The sequence below is a fragment of the Opisthocomus hoazin genome, chromosome 3 (assembly GCF_030867145.1).
Source record: "Opisthocomus hoazin isolate bOpiHoa1 chromosome 3, bOpiHoa1.hap1, whole genome shotgun sequence".
Lineage (NCBI taxonomy): Eukaryota > Metazoa > Chordata > Aves > Opisthocomiformes > Opisthocomidae > Opisthocomus > Opisthocomus hoazin.
Window position 1 is genome coordinate 2,305,138 of NC_134416.1, and position 21,762 is coordinate 2,326,899.

General features: G+C 49.3%; 1 protein-coding gene across 2 annotated transcripts in view; it reads right to left on the reverse strand.

Annotated features, from left to right (window-relative positions):
- Positions 1–21,496, reverse strand: part of RHPN1 (rhophilin Rho GTPase binding protein 1) — a 36,614-nt gene extending 15,118 nt beyond the window's left edge. The window contains exons 1-3 of one of the 2 annotated variants that reach the window (XM_075415447.1): positions 20,818–21,496; positions 9,923–10,038; positions 2,541–2,669 (exon numbers count right to left, since the gene is read on the reverse strand). In XM_075415447.1, coding sequence (XP_075271562.1) covers positions 2,541–2,669; positions 9,923–10,038; positions 20,818–21,033 — 461 coding nt within the window. In that variant the 5' untranslated portion in view covers positions 21,034–21,496. Of the gene's footprint in view, positions 1–2,540; positions 2,670–9,922; positions 10,042–20,817 lie in introns of both variants that reach the window. The other variant, XM_075415446.1, reaches the window with a different exon arrangement.
- Positions 21,497–21,762: the final 266 nt, after the last annotated feature.

A 21,762-nucleotide genomic window follows, 5' to 3' on the forward strand; every position in this document is an offset into this window, starting at 1 on the left:
CCATGTTACGGCATCCCCAGACACTTGGCCTCCCAGGGGACTGGTTTAGAGAGACAAGAAAGTTTGGCAGAGAGTGAGATGGGAGGCGGGTCAGGCAGGATCAAGCCCTTGCCAACTCAGGTTTCCACAGCAGCCCCCTCTCTCCAAAAAACATTAATAATTCATTATTAGCTCATCACTCATCAGGTTAGGGAAGAAAAGCGGCAAAAAAAGTTGCAAAAACCTGGGGAGCACGGCAGGAAGGTTGCACCCACGTTTTCATCTATTCATATTGAATAAACAGCTTCAAGAGCTACAATTAGTGCGGAAAAGCCATTATCGCTCCTTCCTTAACAAGATTTCCACTTGAATCCAATGCCCAGAGCAAACAAAGAGGCTTTTGTTTGCCCTGGGAAGGGTTTTGGGGTTGCCGCTGCTGTTTTCTTTATAAACTAGGACAAACAAGTGGCAGGTTGGAAAAGCCGAGCATCACTGATAGAGAAGAGCTTGGGGAGGACACCTGTAACACGGGAGAGACCATTCCTACTTCTAGCACAGAAGAAAAAGCACCAGCATCCAGGATTACATTACAACAGAGCCTCTGGGTGCAGCAAAGATGCAAGGGTGGTGGAGATACAGGCTCCACTGGCTTTCTCCCCATGGGAGACCCCGCAACCCTAACACAATCCTGCATCCAGATCATCCTGGTCCTACATTTAACATCATGGCAGCAATCTGCAGGATGGACTCACTGACGTTCTCCTGGTCTTTGCACCTCTCTGTCACCAGCAGCACAGAAAACCTCCCCTGAGAAGGACCATGCACCAGGAAAAGTACGTGGATGGACAAAGAATCAAAGAACAATTTGGGTTGGAAGGGACCTTTAAAGGCCATCTAGTTCAACCCTCCTGAAAGGAGCAGGAATACCTTCCCCTAGACCAGGTTGCCTGGAGACCCGTTCAACCTGTACTTGAATGTTTCCAGGGATGGGGGCATCTCCCACTTCTCTGGGCAATCTGGTCCAGTGTTTCACCAGCCTCAAGGCAAAAAATTTCTTCCTGCTATCCAGTCTAAATCTCCCCTCTTTTAGTTTAAAACCATTATCCCTTCTCCTATTGCTGCAGGCCCTGCTAAAATGTCTCTCCCCATCTTTCTTACAAGCCCCCTTTAAGTACTGAAAGGCTGCTACAAGGTCTCCTTGGAGCCTTCTCTTCTCCAGGCTGAACAGCCCCAACCCTCTCAGCCTTTCCTCGTAGCAGAGGTGCTCCAGCCCTCGGATCATTGCTGTGACCTCCTCTGGACCCGCTCCAACAGGTCCCCGTCTTTCCTGTGCTGAGGGCTCCAGAGCTGGATGCAGGACTCCAGATGGGGTCTCACCAGAGCAAAGCAGAATCACCTCCCTCACCCTGCTGGCCACGTTTCCTTTCGTGCAGCCCAAGGTATGGTTGGTCTTCTGGGCTGCGAGCGTATATTGTCAGCTCATGTGCAGCTTTTCATCCACCAGTACCCCCAAGTCCTTCTCGCCAGGGCTGCTCTCCATCCCTTCATCCCCCAGCCTGTATTGACACTGGGGGTTCCCCCACCCATGTGCAGCACCTTGCCACTTGGCCTTGTTGAACCTCATGAGGTTCACAGAGGCCCACTTCTGGAGCTTGTCCAGGTCCTTCTGGATAGCATCCCATCCCTCAGGCGTGTTGACAGCACCACTCAGGCTGGTGTCATCTGCAAACACCAGCCACCTTGGGAAGGGAAGGAGTGGTAGTGGTTCCCACGTTGCTGTAGTGTCCCCGGTCTATTCTGCCTCGGGGACTTCTGCTTTTCTCACCCAGCAAAACGGTGCTGCCGAGCCACCACAGAACATTGGTTTGCTGCTGGGGAGCGTGCTAGGATTACCGCTTCGGTGAGTCAAGCCCGAAGTGTCTGGGTAAGCGTTTCAAACTGACAGAGCGTTTCAATTAACAAGAGGTCTAACCTTCAGAAAGAGAGAAAAATAACCTAATACCCTCGTTGGCCAAAGAAATCAGTGAGTGATCCACTCCGGACACAGACAGAATAGGAGGTTGGGCACCTCAGCAGCCATATTTTTAATTGCTTCTGATAAATACCCTATTTCACCTGCTGGAAAATTCCCATGCTCTGGTGGGATGGCTCAGGAAAGTGGGACAATGCAGTTGAAGATGGTTGCTTCTGACTTTTCCATACTGCTTTGGGACTTCAGTGTCAAGAGAATGCACCATCCATCCCCAAATGCCTCCTAAGTATCTGCCAGGAAAAGCTGTTGAGTTTGCTCTCCTTGCAGCTCTATAGATGAAACGTGGATGTTCCCAGGATGAAAAACTGTTTCCAGCAAATCTAGCCCACGCCCAAACCCTCTTCTATTCTCCAACCTCTACTTCATGGTCCCTGCCAGAGGGCCAAACCTTCTGCAGAGCAATGGGTACAACAAAAGAGGCTGCCTCGCTCCCAGAAAAAGCAAAAATGAAATAATAAAATCCCAGCTGAACAAGCTACTGTTCCCACGCTGCAGGCAGGCGCCTGCCCAGCTCAGCTGCCTGGTCTACCTGTCGTTCTGGTAGACATCCACGCTGCTGTTCAGCTCCTCCAGCTCCTCCTTCAGCAGCTGCAGGTTGGAGTTCACGTAGCTCAGCTCCAGGGCGACCGTCTCTTTGACCTTGTGGTTGCTGGTGGCCCTGCAAAACAGCACCATGCTGAACAAACCTCTTCCCCTTTCACCAACGACTTTATTTATCAACATTTGACTGCACTGATAAACAGCAATGAAGTTATCCAGTGGTGCAATACCACATGCATCCATTCAAACCTTCTCGCAGAGCCGTGTCTCTTGCTGTGCACATGATGGGAACCAGGGAAGCCTGAGCATCCAGACCACTGTGCTGTGGAGGTCAAATCCAGGCACAACTCATTATGGTGTTGTAACCTGCTCTTTTCTCCCCCAGACCAACCTTCTCCTTGCCCATCCATGCTCTCACTGCTAGTACTGTCTCAGAGATTTCACAGAATCACAGAATGTTGGGGGTTGGAAGGGACCTCTGTGGGTCAACTAGTCCATCCCCACTGCCAAAGCAGGGTCACCCAGAGCAGGCTGCACAGGATCGCATCCAGGCGCGTCTTGAATATCTCCAGAGAAGGAGACTCCAACACCTCCCTCAGAAGCCTGTTGCAATGCTCCATCACCCTCAGAGGGAAGAAGTTCTTCCTCATGTTCAGATGGAACTTCCTCTGCTTCAGTTTGTGCCCATTGCTCCTTGTCCTGTTGCTGGGCACCACTGAAAAGAGTTTGGCCCCATCCTCCTGACACCCACCCTTAAGATATTTATAAGCATTTGGCTATAAGCACTCAAGGTGATCACCCACAACCAATAGAAGTGCTTTATAGCTGGGTTTGAAGAAGAAAAACTTCTTTTTGTGTGCAAATAACCCTTCTGCAAGAGCAGAGGCTCCCTGTGCTCGCTCATTAGCAGAGCCAGGCCCTGCCCTCCCTTACTCTCTCATGCACGTCAGGAGATGTAAACACCACGGATTGATTTCAGCTGCCTGCTCCCCCCAAGCCAAGCTCCCAGGCTGATTATACCCTTCTTATCTGCTCCGAAGGAAAGCAAGGAGAGATAACCCAGAGCTGACAGCGTCCAGTCCTCAACTGAAAGGGGCTCTGGCTGCTCATGCTAAAATCACATTGGGATCCAGGAAAAACAACACAGCTCTGCTCGGCCGGGGCAACGCTTCCCCCCAGTTTTGCAGAGCACGGTGCCTTTGACTTGTGTTTTTTGTAGACAGCATCCTTCAGGGACCTTGTCCTCACCTGGCTCAGGACAGCAGCAGGAGCTATGCTGTTTTTCCTTTAAGGTGCTGGTGCTTTAGCATCTCCTCCCCTGACTCCTCTTTGCTGGGGTTTCCCAGAACTGATGCATTTTTTTATTTTAAACAAACAAAGCAAAACCACAGCTGGTCCAAAGATCTCCACAACCGCCTTCATTTAAACATCCTTTGGCATTTCTGCTATTCCCCATATAGTATCAGCACAACAACCCCCCTTTTTCCCCTATAAACCAGTATTTAGTCACTGTTTTAGCCCTCCATGCATCACAACACCTCCAGGACACAGGTGCATCGCTGCTGTCCCTACAATTTTCTTCCCATTGAGTTAAAGAGTTTCCCCTTCTTGCTCCCAGCTGGCAAAAGTGTCTTTCTCTTCCCCCCCCCCCTCAATTTCTTGTGTTACCAATAGCTGATTTGTAACCCAGCAGTACCAGGGTAACATATATATATATTTCTGGCCAGTGCTCTCACCCCTGCTCTGTAGCAGAAAGCCTATGTCAGCTTCCAAAGCCCGATTTTGCTCTGCAGGATTTCGTATGCACGGGTGAGTTTTTCCAGGGCTTGTCACCAGGTTAAGGTTTTAAAGCCCAATGCCACTTCAGTCTGTGCTCTGCAAGTACCACACGCAGCAATTAAGAGCACTGTGCCCTCAAATAGTTAATTTTGGGGAGCACTCGATCCTTTCCATGAACAACCCTGCTACTTCACACTCCCCATCCTGGGCAAGATCTCAGCGTGAGCACGCAGAGTCTACGTGTCTCCGTCAGCCTCCTCCATGAAGTTATCAGCTGCTTGCTTAGCTAACACCAAACAAAGATTGCTGATTTTTTTTTTTAATTTCTTTTTAAGAAACTGGTTTATTGGCGACACCTTTATCTCCACCATTCCTTTGCTCAGCCCCAGTATTTGAACAAGAACGGAAAAGCTTTCTGCTGCCTCTGCCCATTTATTTATCCAGCAAACACCGCGTGCATTTCTTCCAACATATCATTCATGGTAACCTCCGTAGGAAAAGGAGCCGATATACTGAACAGAACAGTTCAGGAGATTCTTTTTTTTAAAGCATTGAGGTTTTAGTTTGCCTTTTTTTTTTTTTTTTTTTGCAGAGGCACAGAATCCAACAAGTTCAGCTGCAAACTCCGCTCCAAGCTGGGCAACCCACAGCTTTTTCCATTTGCATTTAGCACTAGCCTAGAGAGATGCAGAGGAAGTTTCTCTGTGCAACTCAAGTCTATAATTTTTAAGCAATAAACTTTAGACTTACGACATAATCCCCCCCCTCAGCCTTTAATTTCAGGCACAAGCTTGGTATTTTTTTCCCTGCCCCCAATTTCCCATGTTCCATAAGCTCCAAGCACTGCAGCGCCCAGAAACCCACATTATTACTCAGCTCCAAAGTGGACTTGTGGGAGGGAGGAAAAGTGGCTGCTACCAAAGGACATTCAAACTGCTGATCCAGCTAAAAAACAAAACAAAACAGCACCCCCCCCATCAGTGTATTTCCCTGGCCGAGTAATTAAGATGTGTTTCACATCACATTTTTGCTCCCTCCCCTGCATGCGGCTTCGATTCCCACTGTTTGCACCAAAACCACGGCCAGGCACGTTTTTGCTGAGCCAGCACATTTCCCTTCTTTTTGTAATAAAGGGGAGTTGCATGGAGCAGCACACGCTGGGATTTCATGGCTTTTTTTTAATTAGATGAGGCATGGCAGCCTGGTTGAAGCAGCAGGGTACAGGGGCTGTAACCTCACCTCCCCCAGGAAGCCCAGTAAAATACCATTTCTTCCTATAGTTTGGTGGAGAAACTATTACTCCCTTCTTCCAGCTGCATACACCACTGACGTTAAATCATTCGAGTTCAGAAGTGAAAAGTCAATCTTCGCTTTATTGGGGGGGGAAAATAATCAGCAAACTGGAAAAATGCACAAAATCAGCTATTTTAGGGCAGCCTTATGACATTTTCTTATATAAACAGACCTGCCCACCCTGCATGCGTCTTCCAGTATCCTACAGAAACATGAGAGTCACAAGTGACAAAAAAGGTCATCCTCAGGTTAAAAAAAAAAAGATAAAACAGCTGCAAAAAATCACACAATTGTTCATGATGGACTGTACATGGGAAGGCATTAATCACAGAATCACAGAATGGTAGGGGTTGGAAGGGACCTCTGTGGGTCATCTAGTCCAACCCTCCTGCCGAAGCAGGGTCACCTACAGCAGGCTGCACAGAACCTTGTCCGGGCGGATCTTGAATATCTCCAGAGAAGGAGACTCCACTACCTCCCTGGGCAGCCTGTTCCAGTGCTCCGTCACCCTCAGAAGGAAGAAGTTCTTCCTCATCTTGAGCTGGAACTTCCTCTGCTCCAGTTTGTGCCTGTTGCCCCTTGTCCTGTCGCTGGGCACCACTGAAAAGAGCTTGGCCCCATCCTCCTGACACCCACCCTTCACATATTTGTAAGTATATATTAGGTCCCCTCGCGGCCTTCTCTTCTTCAGGCTGAACAAGCCCAGCTCCATCAGCCTCTCCTCGTAGGAGAGATGTTCCAGTCCCCTCCTCATCCTCGTAGCCCTCCTCTGGACTCTCTCCAGTAGCTCTTCATCTTGCTCGAACTGGGGAGCCCAGAACTGGACACAGTACTCCAGATGAGGCCTCACCAGGGCAGTGTAGAGGGGAAGGAGAACCTCCCTCAACCTGCTGGCCACACTCTTCTTGATGCATCCCAGGATCCCATTGGCTTTCTTGGCAGCCAGGGCACACTGCTGGCTCATGGTTAACCTGTCATCCACCAGGACACCCAGGTCCCTCTCCACAGAGCTGCTCTCCAGCAGGTCCACCCCAAGCCTGTACTGATGCATGGGGTTGTTCCTCCCTAGGTGCAGGACCCTGCACGCTGGCTTTGCTTGTGCTGGACCAGCTACAATGCGAAAGCTGCGCAAAGGTGGCAGCTTTTGCACCATCCCATAAATGCATCTTCCAACAGGGTGGAGAGCCACTGGACTGCGCCCATCTGCAAGGAAATGCCTGAATTTTCAGATGCTGCTCAGGTGGAAGCACTGGGATGGGGATTTTTTTTGGTACTAAAGCTGGATTTGACCCACCTGCTGGAGGCATCAGGCAGGAGCTCTGCAGTCCAAGCTCAATCCCAATTAAACGAATAGAATCCCAGAATCATCCCGGTTGGTTGAATCTTCTCCAAGATCATCACGTCCAACCATTAACCCAACACTGCCAAATCCACCACTACACCATGTCCCTAAACTCCACATCTATAAGTCTTTTAAATACCTTCAGGGATGGTGCCTCAAGCACTTTCCTGGGCAGCCTGTTCCAATGCTTTACAGCTCTTCCAATTAAGAAATTTTTCCTAATATCCAACCTAAACCTCCCCTAAGCACAATATGAGGCCATTTCCCCTTGTCCTGTTGCCTGTTACTTAGGAGAGACCAACACCCACCTCACTCCAACCTCCATTCAGGTAGTGGTAGAAAGCAATAAGGTCTCCCCTGAAATTATTCCCATTATTCCATCTGCTCACATCTTGTTTTGTACCAAGCTTTGAGCTTTCTGATGCAAATAGTGGAGGAGCCAATGAGGAGAGGTGCTCTGCTTGACCTTGTACTAACGAACAAAGAGGGACTGGTTGAGGATGTGAAGGTTGGAGGCAGCCTTGGCAGCAGTGACCATGAAGTGGTGGAGTTCAGGATTGAGCGTGGAGGAAGCAGGGCGATAAGTAGGATCAAAACCTTGGACTTCAGGAGAGCTAACTTTGGCCTCTTCAAGGACCTACTTGGAAGAATCCCATGGGTCAGGGCTCTCAAAGGCAGGGGGGTCCAAGAGAGCTGGTTGCTGTATAAACATCACTTCCTCCACACTCAGGATCAGTGCATCCCCCTGAGAAAGAAATCTAGGAAAGGAGGCAGGAGACCCGCATGGTTGAACAAGGAGCTTCTAGTGGAGCTCTGGTGGAAGACAAAGGTCCATGGAACGTGGAAAGAGGGGCAGGCCCCTTGGGAAGAGTACAGGAAAGTTGTCAAAGCATGCAGGAATGCAACAAGGAAGGCGAAGGTCCACCTGGAATTGAATCTGGCAAGGGATGTCAAGGACAACGAGAAAAGCTTCTTCAGGTACATCATCAACAAACAGAAGAGCAGGGATAATGTGGGGCCGCTGCTGAACGAGGTGGGTGCCCTGGTGACAGAGGATGCAGAGAAGGCAGAGCTACTGAATGCCTTCTTTGCTTCAGTCTTCACTGCTAAGGCCAGCCCTCAGGAATCTCAGCCCTGGAGGTAAGAGAGGAAGTCTGCAGAAACAATGACCTTCCCTTGGTCGAGGAGGACTGCGTGAGCGATTATTTAAGCAATCTGGACACCCACAAATCCATGGGCCCCGATGGAATGCACCCACGAGTGCTGAGGGAGCTGGCAGATGTCATTGCTGAGCCACTCTCCATCATCTTTGAAAAGTCCTGGAGGACAGGAGAGGTGCCTGACGACTGGAGAAAAGCCAGTGTCACTCTAATCTTCCAAAAGGGCAAGAAGGAGGATCCAGGGAACTACAGGCCAGTCAACCTTACCTCCATCCCGGGAAAAATAATGGAGCTCATCATTAAGCAAGTGGAGGAAAAGAAGTTTCTCAGGAGTAGTCAACACGGATTCACCAAGGGGAAATCATGCTTGACCAATCCGATAGCTTTCTACGATGGCAGACTGGCTGCGTAGAGGAGGGGAGAGCAGTGGATGTTGTCTACCTCAACTCCAGCAAGGCTTTTGACGCTGTCTCCCATAATATCCTCCTAGGGAAGCTCAGGAAGCGTGGGCTGGATGAGTGGTTGGCGAGGTGGCTTGAGTACTGGCTAAATGACAGATCTCTGAGGGTTGTCATCAGCAGCACTGACTCTAGTTGGAGGCCTGTAGCTAGTGGTGTCCCTCAGGGGTCAGTACTTGGCCCAGTCTTATTCAACTTCTTCATCAATGACTTGGATGAAGAGTTAGAGCGTACACTCAGCAAGTTCGCTGATGACACCAAGCCGGAAGGAGTGCTGGATACACCAGAAGGCTGTACTGCCATCCAGCGAGACCTGGACAGACTGGAGGAACCTGATGAAGTTCAACAAGGGCAAGTGCAGGGTCCTGCACCTGGGGAGGAACAACCCCATGCAGGTTGTTCAGGCTCAGGGCAGACCTGCTGGACAGCAGCTCTGTGGAAAGGGACCTGGGTATGCTGGTGGATGACAAGTTGACCATGAGCCAGCAGTATGCCCTGGTTGCCAAGAAGGCCAATGGGATCCTGGGGTGCATTAGGAGTGTGGCCAGCAGGTTGAGGGAGGTTCTCCTTCCCCCCTATTCTGCCCTAGTGAAGCCCCATCTGGAGTACTGTGTCCAGTTCTGGGCTCCCCCCAGCTCAAGAAAGATGAAGAGCTACTGGAGAGAGTCCAGCGGAGGGCTACGAGGATGATGAGGGGACTGGAGTATCTCTCCTATGAGGAAAGGCTGATGGAGTTGGGCTTGTTCAGCCTGGAGAAGAGAAGGCTGCGAGGGGACCTTAGAAATGCTTATCAATACCTTAAGGGTGGGTGTCAGGAGGATGGGGCCAGACTCTTATCAGTGGTGCCCAACAACAGGACAAGGGGCAATGGGCACAAACTGAAGCACAGGAAGTTCCATCTGAACATGAGGAAGAACTTCTTCCCTCTGAGGGTGACGGAGCACTGGAACAGGCTGCTCAGGGAGGTTGTGGAGTCTCCTTCTCTGGAGATATTCAAAACCCACTTGAAAGCGGTCCTGTGCAGCCTGCTCTAGTTGACCCCGCTTTGGCAGGGGGGTTGGACTAGATGATCCACAGAGGTCCCTTCCAACCCCTACCATTCTGTGATTCTGATTACATTAAAATTATAGTTTTTCATTAAAATGCATAGCATTTCCATTGCACCAAGTAGGTGGCAGGCAATTCTAGGATGAATGCTGCAAAGGCAAGGGAAGACCGAGCAAACCCCAACCAGAGCCATTGAAGTGCCAGCATCAGCTACCTCCTAGACATCAAGACCATATTTCCATCCGCAGCCAAATCCCAGGACCAGAGGGATGTTTCAAGGATCAGGACTCACCTGAAGAGGTTTTCTGCTCCCGCCCGCATCCTCATCTCCTTGTTGATCTGCTGGTTAATCCGCGCCCGGCGATGCTGCAGTTTGCTGCGCTGCGTCTGGGCAAAGGGGTCGCAGCCCTGCTGAGAGAGAGGGGCAGGGTCTCACCAAAAAAAACCCCACTATTTAGGAATTAAAAAGGGCACTTTCAGAGCCCGACATTGCACTTGAAATAAATGTTTTATGATCTAATACAACATGATGCTTACAGCAGTATCTTTTCTCGGCTGTTCAGAAAAGGCTTCCCAAATGCAACCATGAACTAAGCATCTCCTTTCCATGGTCTCGCCATCCAGACATAAGAAAAGACCCAGGGGCCTACAGATGAGTTCAACAGAACCCTCAAACTCAGGAACAGACGTGACCCCACGTCTATAAGTGCTCCCATCTCCTGCCGGCTATAGGTGATTGAGCGCAGGCAGCAAGTCAAGAGTTCACAGGGGTGGAGAAATAAGTTGCAGAAAGCAGTAAATTAATTCCATCCCCGTCTCCTTCCTCCGCTTCAGCTCGGAATTTCTGCAGACAGGGAAACATGTTTAATCTCTGAGTTCAGGAAATAACAGACAGCAATATCCCTCTGTCTCGCGGGGGCAAGAGGTTATTATGGGATGCCTCAGGCAGAGAGGTTGCCACAAGGAAGGTCTCCAAATCCAGGGCCACAAAAGCCCTGCCCAAGCAGAGATGTTTTCCATTGCATGAGCAGAGGTTCAGACAGATAAAAGGAGTTCCTAAAAGACCCCTAGATAAAATAAAAATAAACATGCTGTTTGGGACGACACAAAGCTGGGCAATTTAAGAGGATGAAGACCACCGAGCCTGCTGTTCATAGAGCAGCACAAAGCATGGGCAGATCCCTCTAAGACCATATTAATATCCACTGCAACACTGAAAGAAATTACTCCAAGCCACTCTTTCACCCTCTTAGATACGCACAGCAAACAGGTTTTCTATCTTACTTTGCTCCCCACTGCTTTACCTCTATTACTGCTGGTGGACCCCTTGCCTCCACATCAAGAAAGGCTTTTGCCACTCAAGAGACTACAGAGCTCCAATACTACCCACTCCCGTCCTGTCCAGAACAGTTTCTCAGCTAATTTCTTCCATGTAGAGATCTTGGTGGGCTTCACCAGGTCTCACATCATCCATAATATGTTACAACATTATCAAATCCAAGAAGCCAGGGCAATGCTTGGTTACCTCTCCAGAAGACACTGTAGGTCCCAGTGTTACTCTGGGAAAACTTACTGCTAAGAAATTATTTGATTTTTCTGAGGAAGCAGGAAAGGGGGGAAAAAAAGCAATCCTTGCTCAAAAAAAGCATGAGATCAGCTTTGACTAGTAAGTAGGGAATAGAAAATTCTGTATTTTCGTGGACTTCAGCTTTCTGAGAATGAACTTCTTGTATTTGAGGTCCACTAAGTGGTGCCACGTTAGAAAAGGGTCCAGGATTAACATTGTTGTTTTCATTTCAGTGACAGATTGAAGCTCCTAATTGGTACATTGAGACTGAGGAGTCAGAGTCACTCCATCTGGACTATAAATCTGCAGGCTGAGTGCTTTACAGTAATCCATGAACTTGTTGAAATTACTTTAAGGGACAAGTTGCAAGCAGGAGGCCCCAATTATTCTGGAAAAAGCAATTAAGTGAAAGGAAATTAAGGAAAAAAACCCCAACAGCTGCACAAATCTTGGGTCTAGACACTCGGGAGCAAATACAGGAAAGGTCAATCCAGAAGAGCCACTTCTGGATTTGCCCTGGGTGAACTCATCCATTCTGCACACATTGTTGGTGGATCCCCAGGGAAAAAACCCAGAAATTTTAAGAAAAAGGGAAAGGATGAGGAATCCCACACCACGACGCTCACAAAGGGACCATGGCAGGTTTTCTCCAGCAAGAAGGAGCTGGGTCATTGCTGAGCATGGCCCTTGGGAAAAGAAAAATCAAACCAAAGAAACGTAACCATGCAGGCATTACTCAAATCTGAGCACCCAGAGGCTCTCAAAGCAAAGGAGACAGCACCAAACTCTTCTCTAGAAAGTAGGCGCTCATGCAGATATAGTCCAAGATATTGCACAAGTATTTCTTTTATCAGTTAAAGGCTGATTACAAACATTGTGCCTTTAATGATGTTACTTCGGATACTGCGAGACATTAACCTATATATGGAAATAGGCTCCATTTTTCCCTTAAGGGGAAGAAAAGAAGCTGTAAAGAAAAGGTGATACTTATTAAAATTTCAATAGCTCCTCAGGTTTATGGATGAGAGCTGTGTGTGCTTGTCAGCTCCAGGGACATGCAAGGCAAATGCATATGCAAATATATCCAAATACATGCAAGCAAGCAGCATCCAGGCCCCTTCTCTCCATCCGGAGCCCTAAAAATCTACCCCAAACTCCACAGCCCTGGTAGCAACTATTGGAGGTGGAAAGCACCTCTACTCTGCCTCCAGCTCTTCATACAGAAGCTTTCATCACCTTTGAGACCTCTCTACTTCTTGCAAAGGTCTGCTTGAAAGTGGTTAGAGGATTTTAAGATTTTTTTTTTTTTTCAGGGGAAAAAATGAGCAAAGACTACCTGAATACATAGACGGGAGGTCAGAGGAACTGCAGGTGACAGATGATGGAAGAGGCATAAACAGAAGGACTATCCAAAACCACAGAGAAGGTCCATGAACGCCTTCTTGGGTGGAGGCAAGATGAGAAGAAACCAAGTAAGAAAAGTAGTGAGATGCAGAGTGGCACGAGAAGATGCTAGTTTGGCTCTACAAGATGTTCAAAAACAATGTTAAAACCTCTTCACTGCAAAAGCAATTAAAGGGTTTAGCCAATTGACTTGGCAGCTCCCCAGTTCTCCCAGGCCCAGCTTGAGACAACACCAAGGGGCAAAATTAGAGGTGCTGCTGAGTCAAAGCTGATGAACGAGACCCCTCTCAAGCACGCAAATAGAGCAGCACTGAAAATCTTTAACCATATTGGCTTTCCACAAGGACACGAAGGAGCTGCCCTCCAGGAACACTTGCAAGCCCTGATGCAGCTGGGGACCAAACATGATTCAACAATATCCAGGACACCACAGCATTCAGATCTGCCTAGACTTTGAAAGGGAGGCGCTGAGCTCTTCTTCCTGGTATCCAGTGACAGGACTCTTGGAATGGTTCAAGGCTGCATCAGGAGAAGTTTAGACTGGACATTAGGAAGCATTTCTCTACTGAGAAAGTGGTCAAACATTGGAACAGGCTTCCTAGAGAGGTGGTTGATGCTCCAAGCCTGTTAGTGTTTAAGAGGCATTTGGACAATGCCCTTAATATGCTTTAACCTTTGGTCAGCCCTGAAGTGGTCAGGTAGTTGGACTAGACGACCATTGTAGGTCCCTTCCAAGTGAAATATCTAGTCTATTCCATTTTCCCTCTGAGAGACACTAAGCCATTTGTAGCGCTGCAAGGTTCTCCCCACCCATCTGAACACTGAGTGTCTTTTCAATCTGATTTAGTGTGATTAACTATCAACTCCCATCCAGGCTCCTAAGCCAACAGCAAAAATGTACGAGAAAGGCAGGTATTGGAACACCTGATACAGCACCAAAGCCTTGTGAGGATGTCGAGTCAGGATCTTGAGACTTGCTGCCCTGAAGGACTTCATGTGAAGTCCCCGCACCTTGCTTTCCTCCTCGCCCTTTATGAAGCTGGGTAATTGCAGTAACCCACAGGACTGCAGCACATCTCACCTCCAGAGGATCTGCTGTTGGTCCCAAAGCATCATCTCTAGCTGGCATGGAACAATATAAGCATTATGCCAAGGCCACCACGGGGAATAACTAAGCCTCATCTGCAGCTGCTCCTAGAGCATTGTAGAAGTGATGTTATTTCACCACTATTGGAGCAAGAAGGAAATTCAGCTCCAGAACAAGATGCTTAGCCCAGGTTAACTTACACATGAAAGGTAACATCACCACAAGCAAAAAAGCCCATATTTAAATCTAAATGTAGATAGTGGAGATAGTCAAGAGCAGAGCACGTCCATCCTCCAGCAGCTTGCGTTCAAAGGAACCCAGTGCTTTGCTTGTGCCCATACTCTCCGAGTTGCAACCAAAAGCTAAAAACTACCACATAGAGCTTCTAAAGTAATTGGTGACGGATTTAAGCATACCTTACATAAAGGGGAAAAATACACCAAAACCCACTGTTAGGTTATAAAAGGGATTTTCTTTGCCTAATTCTTCTTTGTACAAGCTCTTGAGGTCAACTCTCCTTTGAGGTCAGAAGAAAGATGTGGTATTTTAACCAGCCTCTTGGGCTTTGGGGTGCACCTAGCAACATCAATAGAAGAGTCAAGTTGGGTGCTTAAGAAGTGGCCAGGTTGAATGTGCGATTTCTTAGCTTTCCTAGTTTAAAGCTTTCACAAAGGAGACATGAGCACATAACTCTTCAGGAAGAGGCCATAAATTGTGTAGCAGCCAGGGAACGGCACAGCTTCTATGTACGCAGAGTACAACATACGTTAAGAAAGCCATTAAAATGAATGGGGTGTGGGTCATTAAGTTATATGAGTTGTATCCAGCTCTGAAGTTTATTGCCTCTGACAAAGCAGGATTAGAGCCAGTATTATTGTAGCATGGCCATTTTATGCTCAGATGACATCTGCCTGATAACATTGCGTTCAACTCTGGGCGTGGAAAGATGACAGCATTATGGAAAGCACTCAACCCATTCCTTCACACAAGAGAGAGGAGAGAAGAGGTCAGAAGACCCCTTCCAGAGGAGGCCAAGACAAACACATCCCCTTTGAGGGACCGTCAAGGCTTCTGCCAACTGAAACCCTGTCTTTGAAGGGAACATAAACAATGATATAACAGTGTTAGTAACTCCCCGACACCTCTTCCAGTTCAAGAGCACCCATCTGGGAAGTTAAATAGGACAATTAGCTAGGTTTCCTTTTATAAGGAAGTCTTCAGGGAATGTTTGCTTAGAGATGATCACCAAGTGTACTTTGTACTTCATATCTCCAGTAAACACAAGGAGATGAAGCCTGGATACATCTTGGGTGACAGGACACACCTAGAGCATTATTTGTGGCCCTGGTGCCAAAACAAGGCCACCACGTCCCCGCTTTCCCAGCACTCGTGACAAAAGAAGCTAATCACCTGTAGGAACAGGTGGATGCCAGCAGTCCAAAGGTCAAAGCCACACACAGAGGGACTAATTCTTCCTCTTTCATTTCTGCTAGAAGAACAGGAGCTCTGTGACTGGAAGCAATAAAGCAAAAGCAAAACTCAAGCATATGAAGTAATCAAAGGATGACTGAGCTGTTGGTGACACCTGTGAGAAGGGAAAACATGACCCTAGGATATGCTGTTAAAGTTATAAGCAAGAGAGAAATGGAGATGCAGATCCAGTTGCCTAAGGAGATTCTGTATCCCTGTCTGGTGGAACAGGCAGAGATCAGGAGCATGCTGGTAAGAGCCAGTCATGGATCTCTTCAGAGAAATGGGGAAGTGGTCTGTAGCTGGGAGTTAAGTTATAGCCCCAACAGGTATCACAGCAAAAGCTCTCACCTACCTGCAGAGCTTGGCTGGATCACAGGATGTGCTCCACACCCTACCTGCAGAAACATGGACCAAGCTGTGCCATCTCCAAGACCGGCTTTAGCTGCAAAACTGTCATAGAATCACAGAATGGTAGGGGTTGGAAGAGACCTCTGTGAGTCATCTAGTCCAACCCCCCTGCCCAAGCAGGGTCACCTACAGCAGGCTGCACAGGACCTTGTCCAGGTGGGTCTTTAATATCTCCAGAGAAGGAGAACCCACAACCTCCCTGAGCAACCTGTTCCAGTGCTCTGTCACCCTCAGAGTGAGGGAGTTCTTCCTCATGTTCAGCTGGAACTTCTTATGCTTCAGTTTGTGCCCATTGCCCCTTGTCCTGTCGCTGGGAACCACTGAAAAGGATTATTGCCAGTTAGAGTCGCTGGAGACTGCCCACGGAATAGCAGGAGAAACTAAAGAAGCTTAATTTGCACGTAGACTGAGACATCCATAATACAGCAGTGGTGAGATGAGTCGTCACCTGGTGCTGACCTAGGCTACAGAGCCAGCCCCGCCAAGCAGACAACCTTCACATCCCCAAGGACAGGGAAGTCCAAGGAGAACGCTGCAAGGAGAACAGAGCACCAGCCAGCCTTGTATCGCTGTCATGTGGGTGTACAGACACAGACCCTTGGTGCCAGACAGTGCCATACATCATAGAACAGTTTTGGTTGGAAGGGACCTTAAAGATCATCCAATCCCGTCATGGGTGAGGGACACCTTCCACCAGACCACGTTGCTCAAAGCCCCCTCCAGCCTGGCCCTGAACACTGCCAGGGAGGGGGCATCTCATCACTGCTGAGATCAGCTCAGGAGGTGGTAGATACCATGAATACGTTACGCACAGCCCAGCTACATCTAGCAAAGGGACCAACAATGCTCATCTGCTACATCCCCTGCAGCCTCAACTGCCTTCAGCATTTCCATTATCCCAAACTGCTGTATATGTGCCTTAAAGCCTCAGGGATTATTTTGTTCTAATTTTTTAAGTTATCCCTCCCAGAAAGTCAAAAGGCATCAAAAGTGTTATTATTCAAACCTTCCCCAGGGAAAGAAGAGGACATGGTTCAACTCTTCTGTCGGACAACCCATTGGGATTTCACTCATTTGACCTCTCCAGTGCCGCCTTGCTCCCTCCTCACACCAACCAGTTGCTGAGGTTGGCTGCTTCGGGCATAAATAACACCCCTCAGATGAAATGGCAGGAGCTCTGCTGGAGCCTGGCTCCCCGTGTCTCACCTCCCCTTCATCTCCTCCTACCCAGACAGTTTCCACAAAAGCCACCCCAGGTGCTACTTCTACATGGAGAGAGAGAGAGAACTGGCAGTCAGAATAAAATAATAAAAAACCCTTTGGAGCCAAACATGAAGCCAAAAAAGGGTACAAAACAAGCGTGAGGTATCTCATTTGGACATCCGATAACCACACGGACCACTCTTCAGTTAGAGCCACAGCAACCTCTGGACATCATGAGTCACACCATCCACAAACCGTTCTCTCATCCGGAGGGGAATTCCTTTAGGTAGGACTGGGATTCACCAGCAATGCCAAAGCCGTGTCAGATAGGGTTTGCTGCTAACCCTAAAGGGTCCCATCTTCAGAGCGGTCTGCTTAGCAGGTCCTGGGTGGTGAACTCCTACAGCATTCACCACCACCAAGTGAGTGGCCAACCAACATTTCCAGCTCTACCAGTCTACGATCACAACGCAATTAAAGAAAATAGCACACGAAGAAGCATAAGGTGCTAAAGCACAAGGAAACCAGATGTCTTGTGCCCAGGAAACCTGCAACCCCAGCAGGGATGGTGAATGAAGAGCCGAAGATCAGCGCTTGGGAGGGTCAAGCACCAATCCCCATATATAACTCGGGCAGAGGTGGGCAGCTCCATGAGAGCTGGTCAAGTCGAAGCTGCATTTACTCACCACTAACTCACCCAGCTTGCGTCAAGACACGTTACAGAATATCAACCTTTGTTCTGCAGTTAAAACGAGAGCAAAATACCTGCGCAGAGACAAGAAACAGCCAAACATGACAAATTCCACAGCTCTAGCAAGCGCTGACGCACAAGCTAGTGCTGTCATTAACTGAGGTACCCTTGATCCATGATCCCAGCTCTGTGCATTGAGCACACGGTCTCCAGCTACAACTTCGTCCCTACAGGTTTTACCCAGCAATTGCTTACAACATCTCCCACTGGAAAATAAAGAACAAGGTAGGCAGGTACTTACTTTCACCCACTCTCAGAAGCAATAATCACAGAATGTTAGGGGTTGGAAGGGACCTCTGTGGGTCATCTAGTCCAACCCCCCTGCCCAAGCAGGGTCACCTACAGCAGGCTGCACAGGACCGCATCCAGGTGAGTCTTGAATATCTCCAGAGAAGGAGCCTCCACAACCTCCCTGGGCAGCCTGCCCTAGTGCTCTGTCACCCTCAGAGGGAAGTTCTTCCTCGTGTTCAGCTGGAACTTCCTCTGCTCCAGTTTGTGCCCATTGCCCCTTGTCCTGTTGCTGGGCACCACTGAAAAGAGTCTGGCCCCATCCTCCTGACACCCACCCTGCAGATATTTATAGGCATTTCTAAGGTCCCCTCTCAGCCTTCTCTTCTCCAGGCTAAACAAGCCCAGCTCCTTCAGCCTTTCCTCATAGGAGAGATGCTCCAGCCCCCTCACCATCCTCGTAGCCCTCCTCTGGACTCTCTCCAGGAGCTCCTCATCTTTCTTGAAGTGGGGAGCCCAGAACTGGACACAGTACTGCAGATGGGGTCTAACACAGAGTTTTGTCCCCAGAAAAGGGATGTTTCCAAGCACACAGATGCTCCAGCAGCTGGAAAACTTGTAGAAATAAGGTAACCAGAGCATCAAGCCCTCAGAGCCTATTTTCTTTCCAGAACCACACTGGTCTAAAAGATATTTTGATAGAGTCAGAGCTGTCAGCTGGGATTATTATTCATCTTTGCAACTCATGAGTTTGAGTCAGGCCAGCACAGGACAAGCGGCCAAGTGACCCTGGTTTGGCCACATTAGCCTGCGGGATAGAGAGCAAAACAAAAGCCACAGAACCACCCCACACACAAAAGCAGGCTTGAAAATTCTCTTATTCGAAAGATTATCGATAACTTCCTTCTCCTCCAGCCAAGGGCATTTCAGAAAGTAACATGCGCTGTTACTACAAGACAGCCAGTAGGTCACAACAAATGTTTTTGCTCCCTGAACATCTATTTATATAAAAAAAAGTCCTTCTCACCAAACTAATCTCCTGGAGCACTCCAGCCGCAAGCTGTTTTTCTGTGGGAGACATGACCAGCTAAAACCTCTAAAACCTTTTATTGAGAATATGGTTACATCACGCAGTCTTTTAACAAACGAGCGGAGGATTAAGGTTTTAAAATTTCCCAACAGAGTGCCCTCACTGTTGGCTAACGCATTCAGTGAGAGGAAGGAAAAACTAGAACAGGGGAGGAAAAAATAAAAATATGGGGCACTGTGGGTTTTAAACTGCAAAACCTGCATCCAGAGCTTGAATTTTAGGAGCGTGAAACTGCTCTGGGGAGCTGGGGGAGGCACAGGGCATCGTGAGAGCCGGGGCAGGGCGCCAGCAGGAAACAGATGTATTAAATCTTCAGCCCCAGTACATGAACTCTGGCATCAAAAAAAAAAAAATTAAAAAAAAAATAATCACCATCATAGCAGCGCTCAGGACCCCCTGCAAGGGAGGAAACACGCAGCCACCCCATCCACAGCCCCGATGTTCTCAGGGTGAAAAATTCTAACTAGCAGAGGCTACATTGCTAGTTTTTTTAAAATAAAAACCTGATATCATTATTAGGAAATCTAATCAGGTGTTTTGTTTTTTTAATTAAAAGAAGTTATCACGTTATGACAGATGCTGCATATCCCCTGCCTGTTTTTCCCCCCTCCTCTAAAACTCTGCAACATTTTCCTATGTTATTCTCCTCTGTGCCACTGTCCGACAGATCCACACAGAGTAAACTGATTGCTCACCCAAGGGAAACAGTCAGTCTGTATGCAGAACAAATTGGAAAAAAACTCCTATTAATCTTCCCTCAAGTGGCACCTGCTATTTAGACAAGGCCTTGGGTAAACTCCAGCCTGGTTTAAGGTTGCAACCTCTTTAGCTGCAGTCAGAGGCCAGGCTCAAGTAACTCAAGATCAGATTGATCCTTGTTCGGATGAGGTTGCAATCTCAACCCTTGCTCAGGGAAAAATAAAAAACAATAAAAAAAATAAAAAACAATCACACCTGAGTTTTGCTTTTTCGGTTGTTGGGTTTTTTGGTTAGGTGTTGTATTTTTTTTTGCCAAACGGCTGCAGAAACACGGCGCTCCGCTGAAGAACAAGTTTCGAAAATGATAGACTTGCAAGAAGAGATCAGATTACAGGGCAAACTCACCGCCGGTTTCTAAAGCTGGCGGCCAGGCGACAGACCTAACGGGAGACACACTTCACCAGCCCCAAAAACTAATGTTTACTCATCTTTTCTCACAACACAGCGCTCTTTAAAGCCTCCTCGAGCCCAGGAGTGTGCACGGATGCCCAAGGAATGGTGGGGAAAGTCAAGCAGTGGGGTCGCTGGCAGCCCCAGGACAACCCACGTTGGTTGCACCTTGCTGTTATTAATTAAACGAGTGACGCCAGCGCAGCTATCGGCCCCATCTCGCACGCATAGCCCAGGCTGCCGTTGCACCCACTTTCCTTGCGGGCAGCTCCCCAGGGAAGAAGCTTGTCAGTGAGCAATACTCTGCCCGGTACCTCTGACTGTGAAGTGGAGGACAGAGAAAGCTTGGCTGGACCATCTTCCTAGGGGCAGGAAGGAGAAAAAGCCAAAATACAGGAGAAATTGGCTCAAAGGAGTCAGTGAGAAGCTTGGAGATGGAGCCAGCAGAGGAAGATGTGATCACAGAATCTTCGTGGTTGGAAGGGACCTCTGGGGATCATCTAGTCCAACCCCCCTGCCGAAGCAGGGTCGCCTAGATAGCAGAGTGGAGCTGAAGAGATGATGAGCTATGAGATGGTTGTGTAGGTTTGCTGATGGATGAACTACTGGATACATTAGTACCCCACATCACACACCAACTCCTTCCCCAGCCAGCTCCTTGCCATGCCCTGACACCCTCAGCACAGTTTGATGGCCAAGATAGACCTTCACCACCCACAGGGACCACCATCCCTATGGACCAGACAGGGACACCCAGTCCCACTGAGCACCAGCTGGGTACTTTGCCATCCCACTCCCACCCACAGCCCCCTACCGCCGTGTCTCACCTTCCGGGTGCTGCCGCTCTTCAGAGCTTGCAGGACAACAAAGCCACTGTCCCGGTCCCCCTCCCCACTGCCAGCTGGGCTCTCCTCCTCGGGGGGCATCATCTCCAGGGGCGCAGCATCCACGGGCTGAGGGCTCCTGCTTGACCCCACGGGGTGGCTCTGGGGCTCGGTGTCCCCTCTCCTTGGGCTGTTCTGGTTCTCCTGGCTTAGTCCCATACCCCACCAGCTCCCCGGGTGGGGGGGGGGGTAAGTTCAGAGTCCGGTTCTGTCCTGGGTGGGGGCTTAAACCCCCCCTACCCTTGCTGCAAAGCCCCCCACACCTAACTTCTGGCTGGATGCAAGCCCACAGCCTGCTTCCCCCTTTGCAGAGCTACCCCAAATGGGGGGGGGGGGGCAAACCCCACAGACCCCCCCCTTTGCAGAGCTACCCCAAACGGGGGGGGACCCCCACAGACCCCACTTGCAAGAGCAACCCCAATTCAGGGGGATACAACCCCCCCCCCAAATCCCCTTCACAGAGCTACCCCAGTTGGGTGGGGTAAACCCCGAAGACCCCCCGTTTCGAAACCTATCCCAGACGTGGGGGGCAAACCCCCACACCCCCCCTTCCAAAGCTACCCCAAAAGGGGGGAACTACCCCAAACTCCCTTATAGAGACGCCCCAGCCGGGGGTAAAACCCACAAACCAACCCTCTGCAGGGCAAAGCCCCCCACTCCCCGGCGACGAAGCACCCCCCGCTCACCCCTCCATGCCCCCGCACGGCCCCGCCGCCGGGCCAAGGAGTGAAAGCAGCGCTGGCCCCGCCGCGGAGCGGGGCATAAGCAGGGTGGCGGGGCGGGGCGAAGAGCGGTTGCGACCAATGGGAGAGGGGGAAGGCGCGGATCGGCGGCGGCGCTGTCCAATAAGAGGGCGGGGAAGAGGGGGGCGGGGCAGAGGGAGGCGGG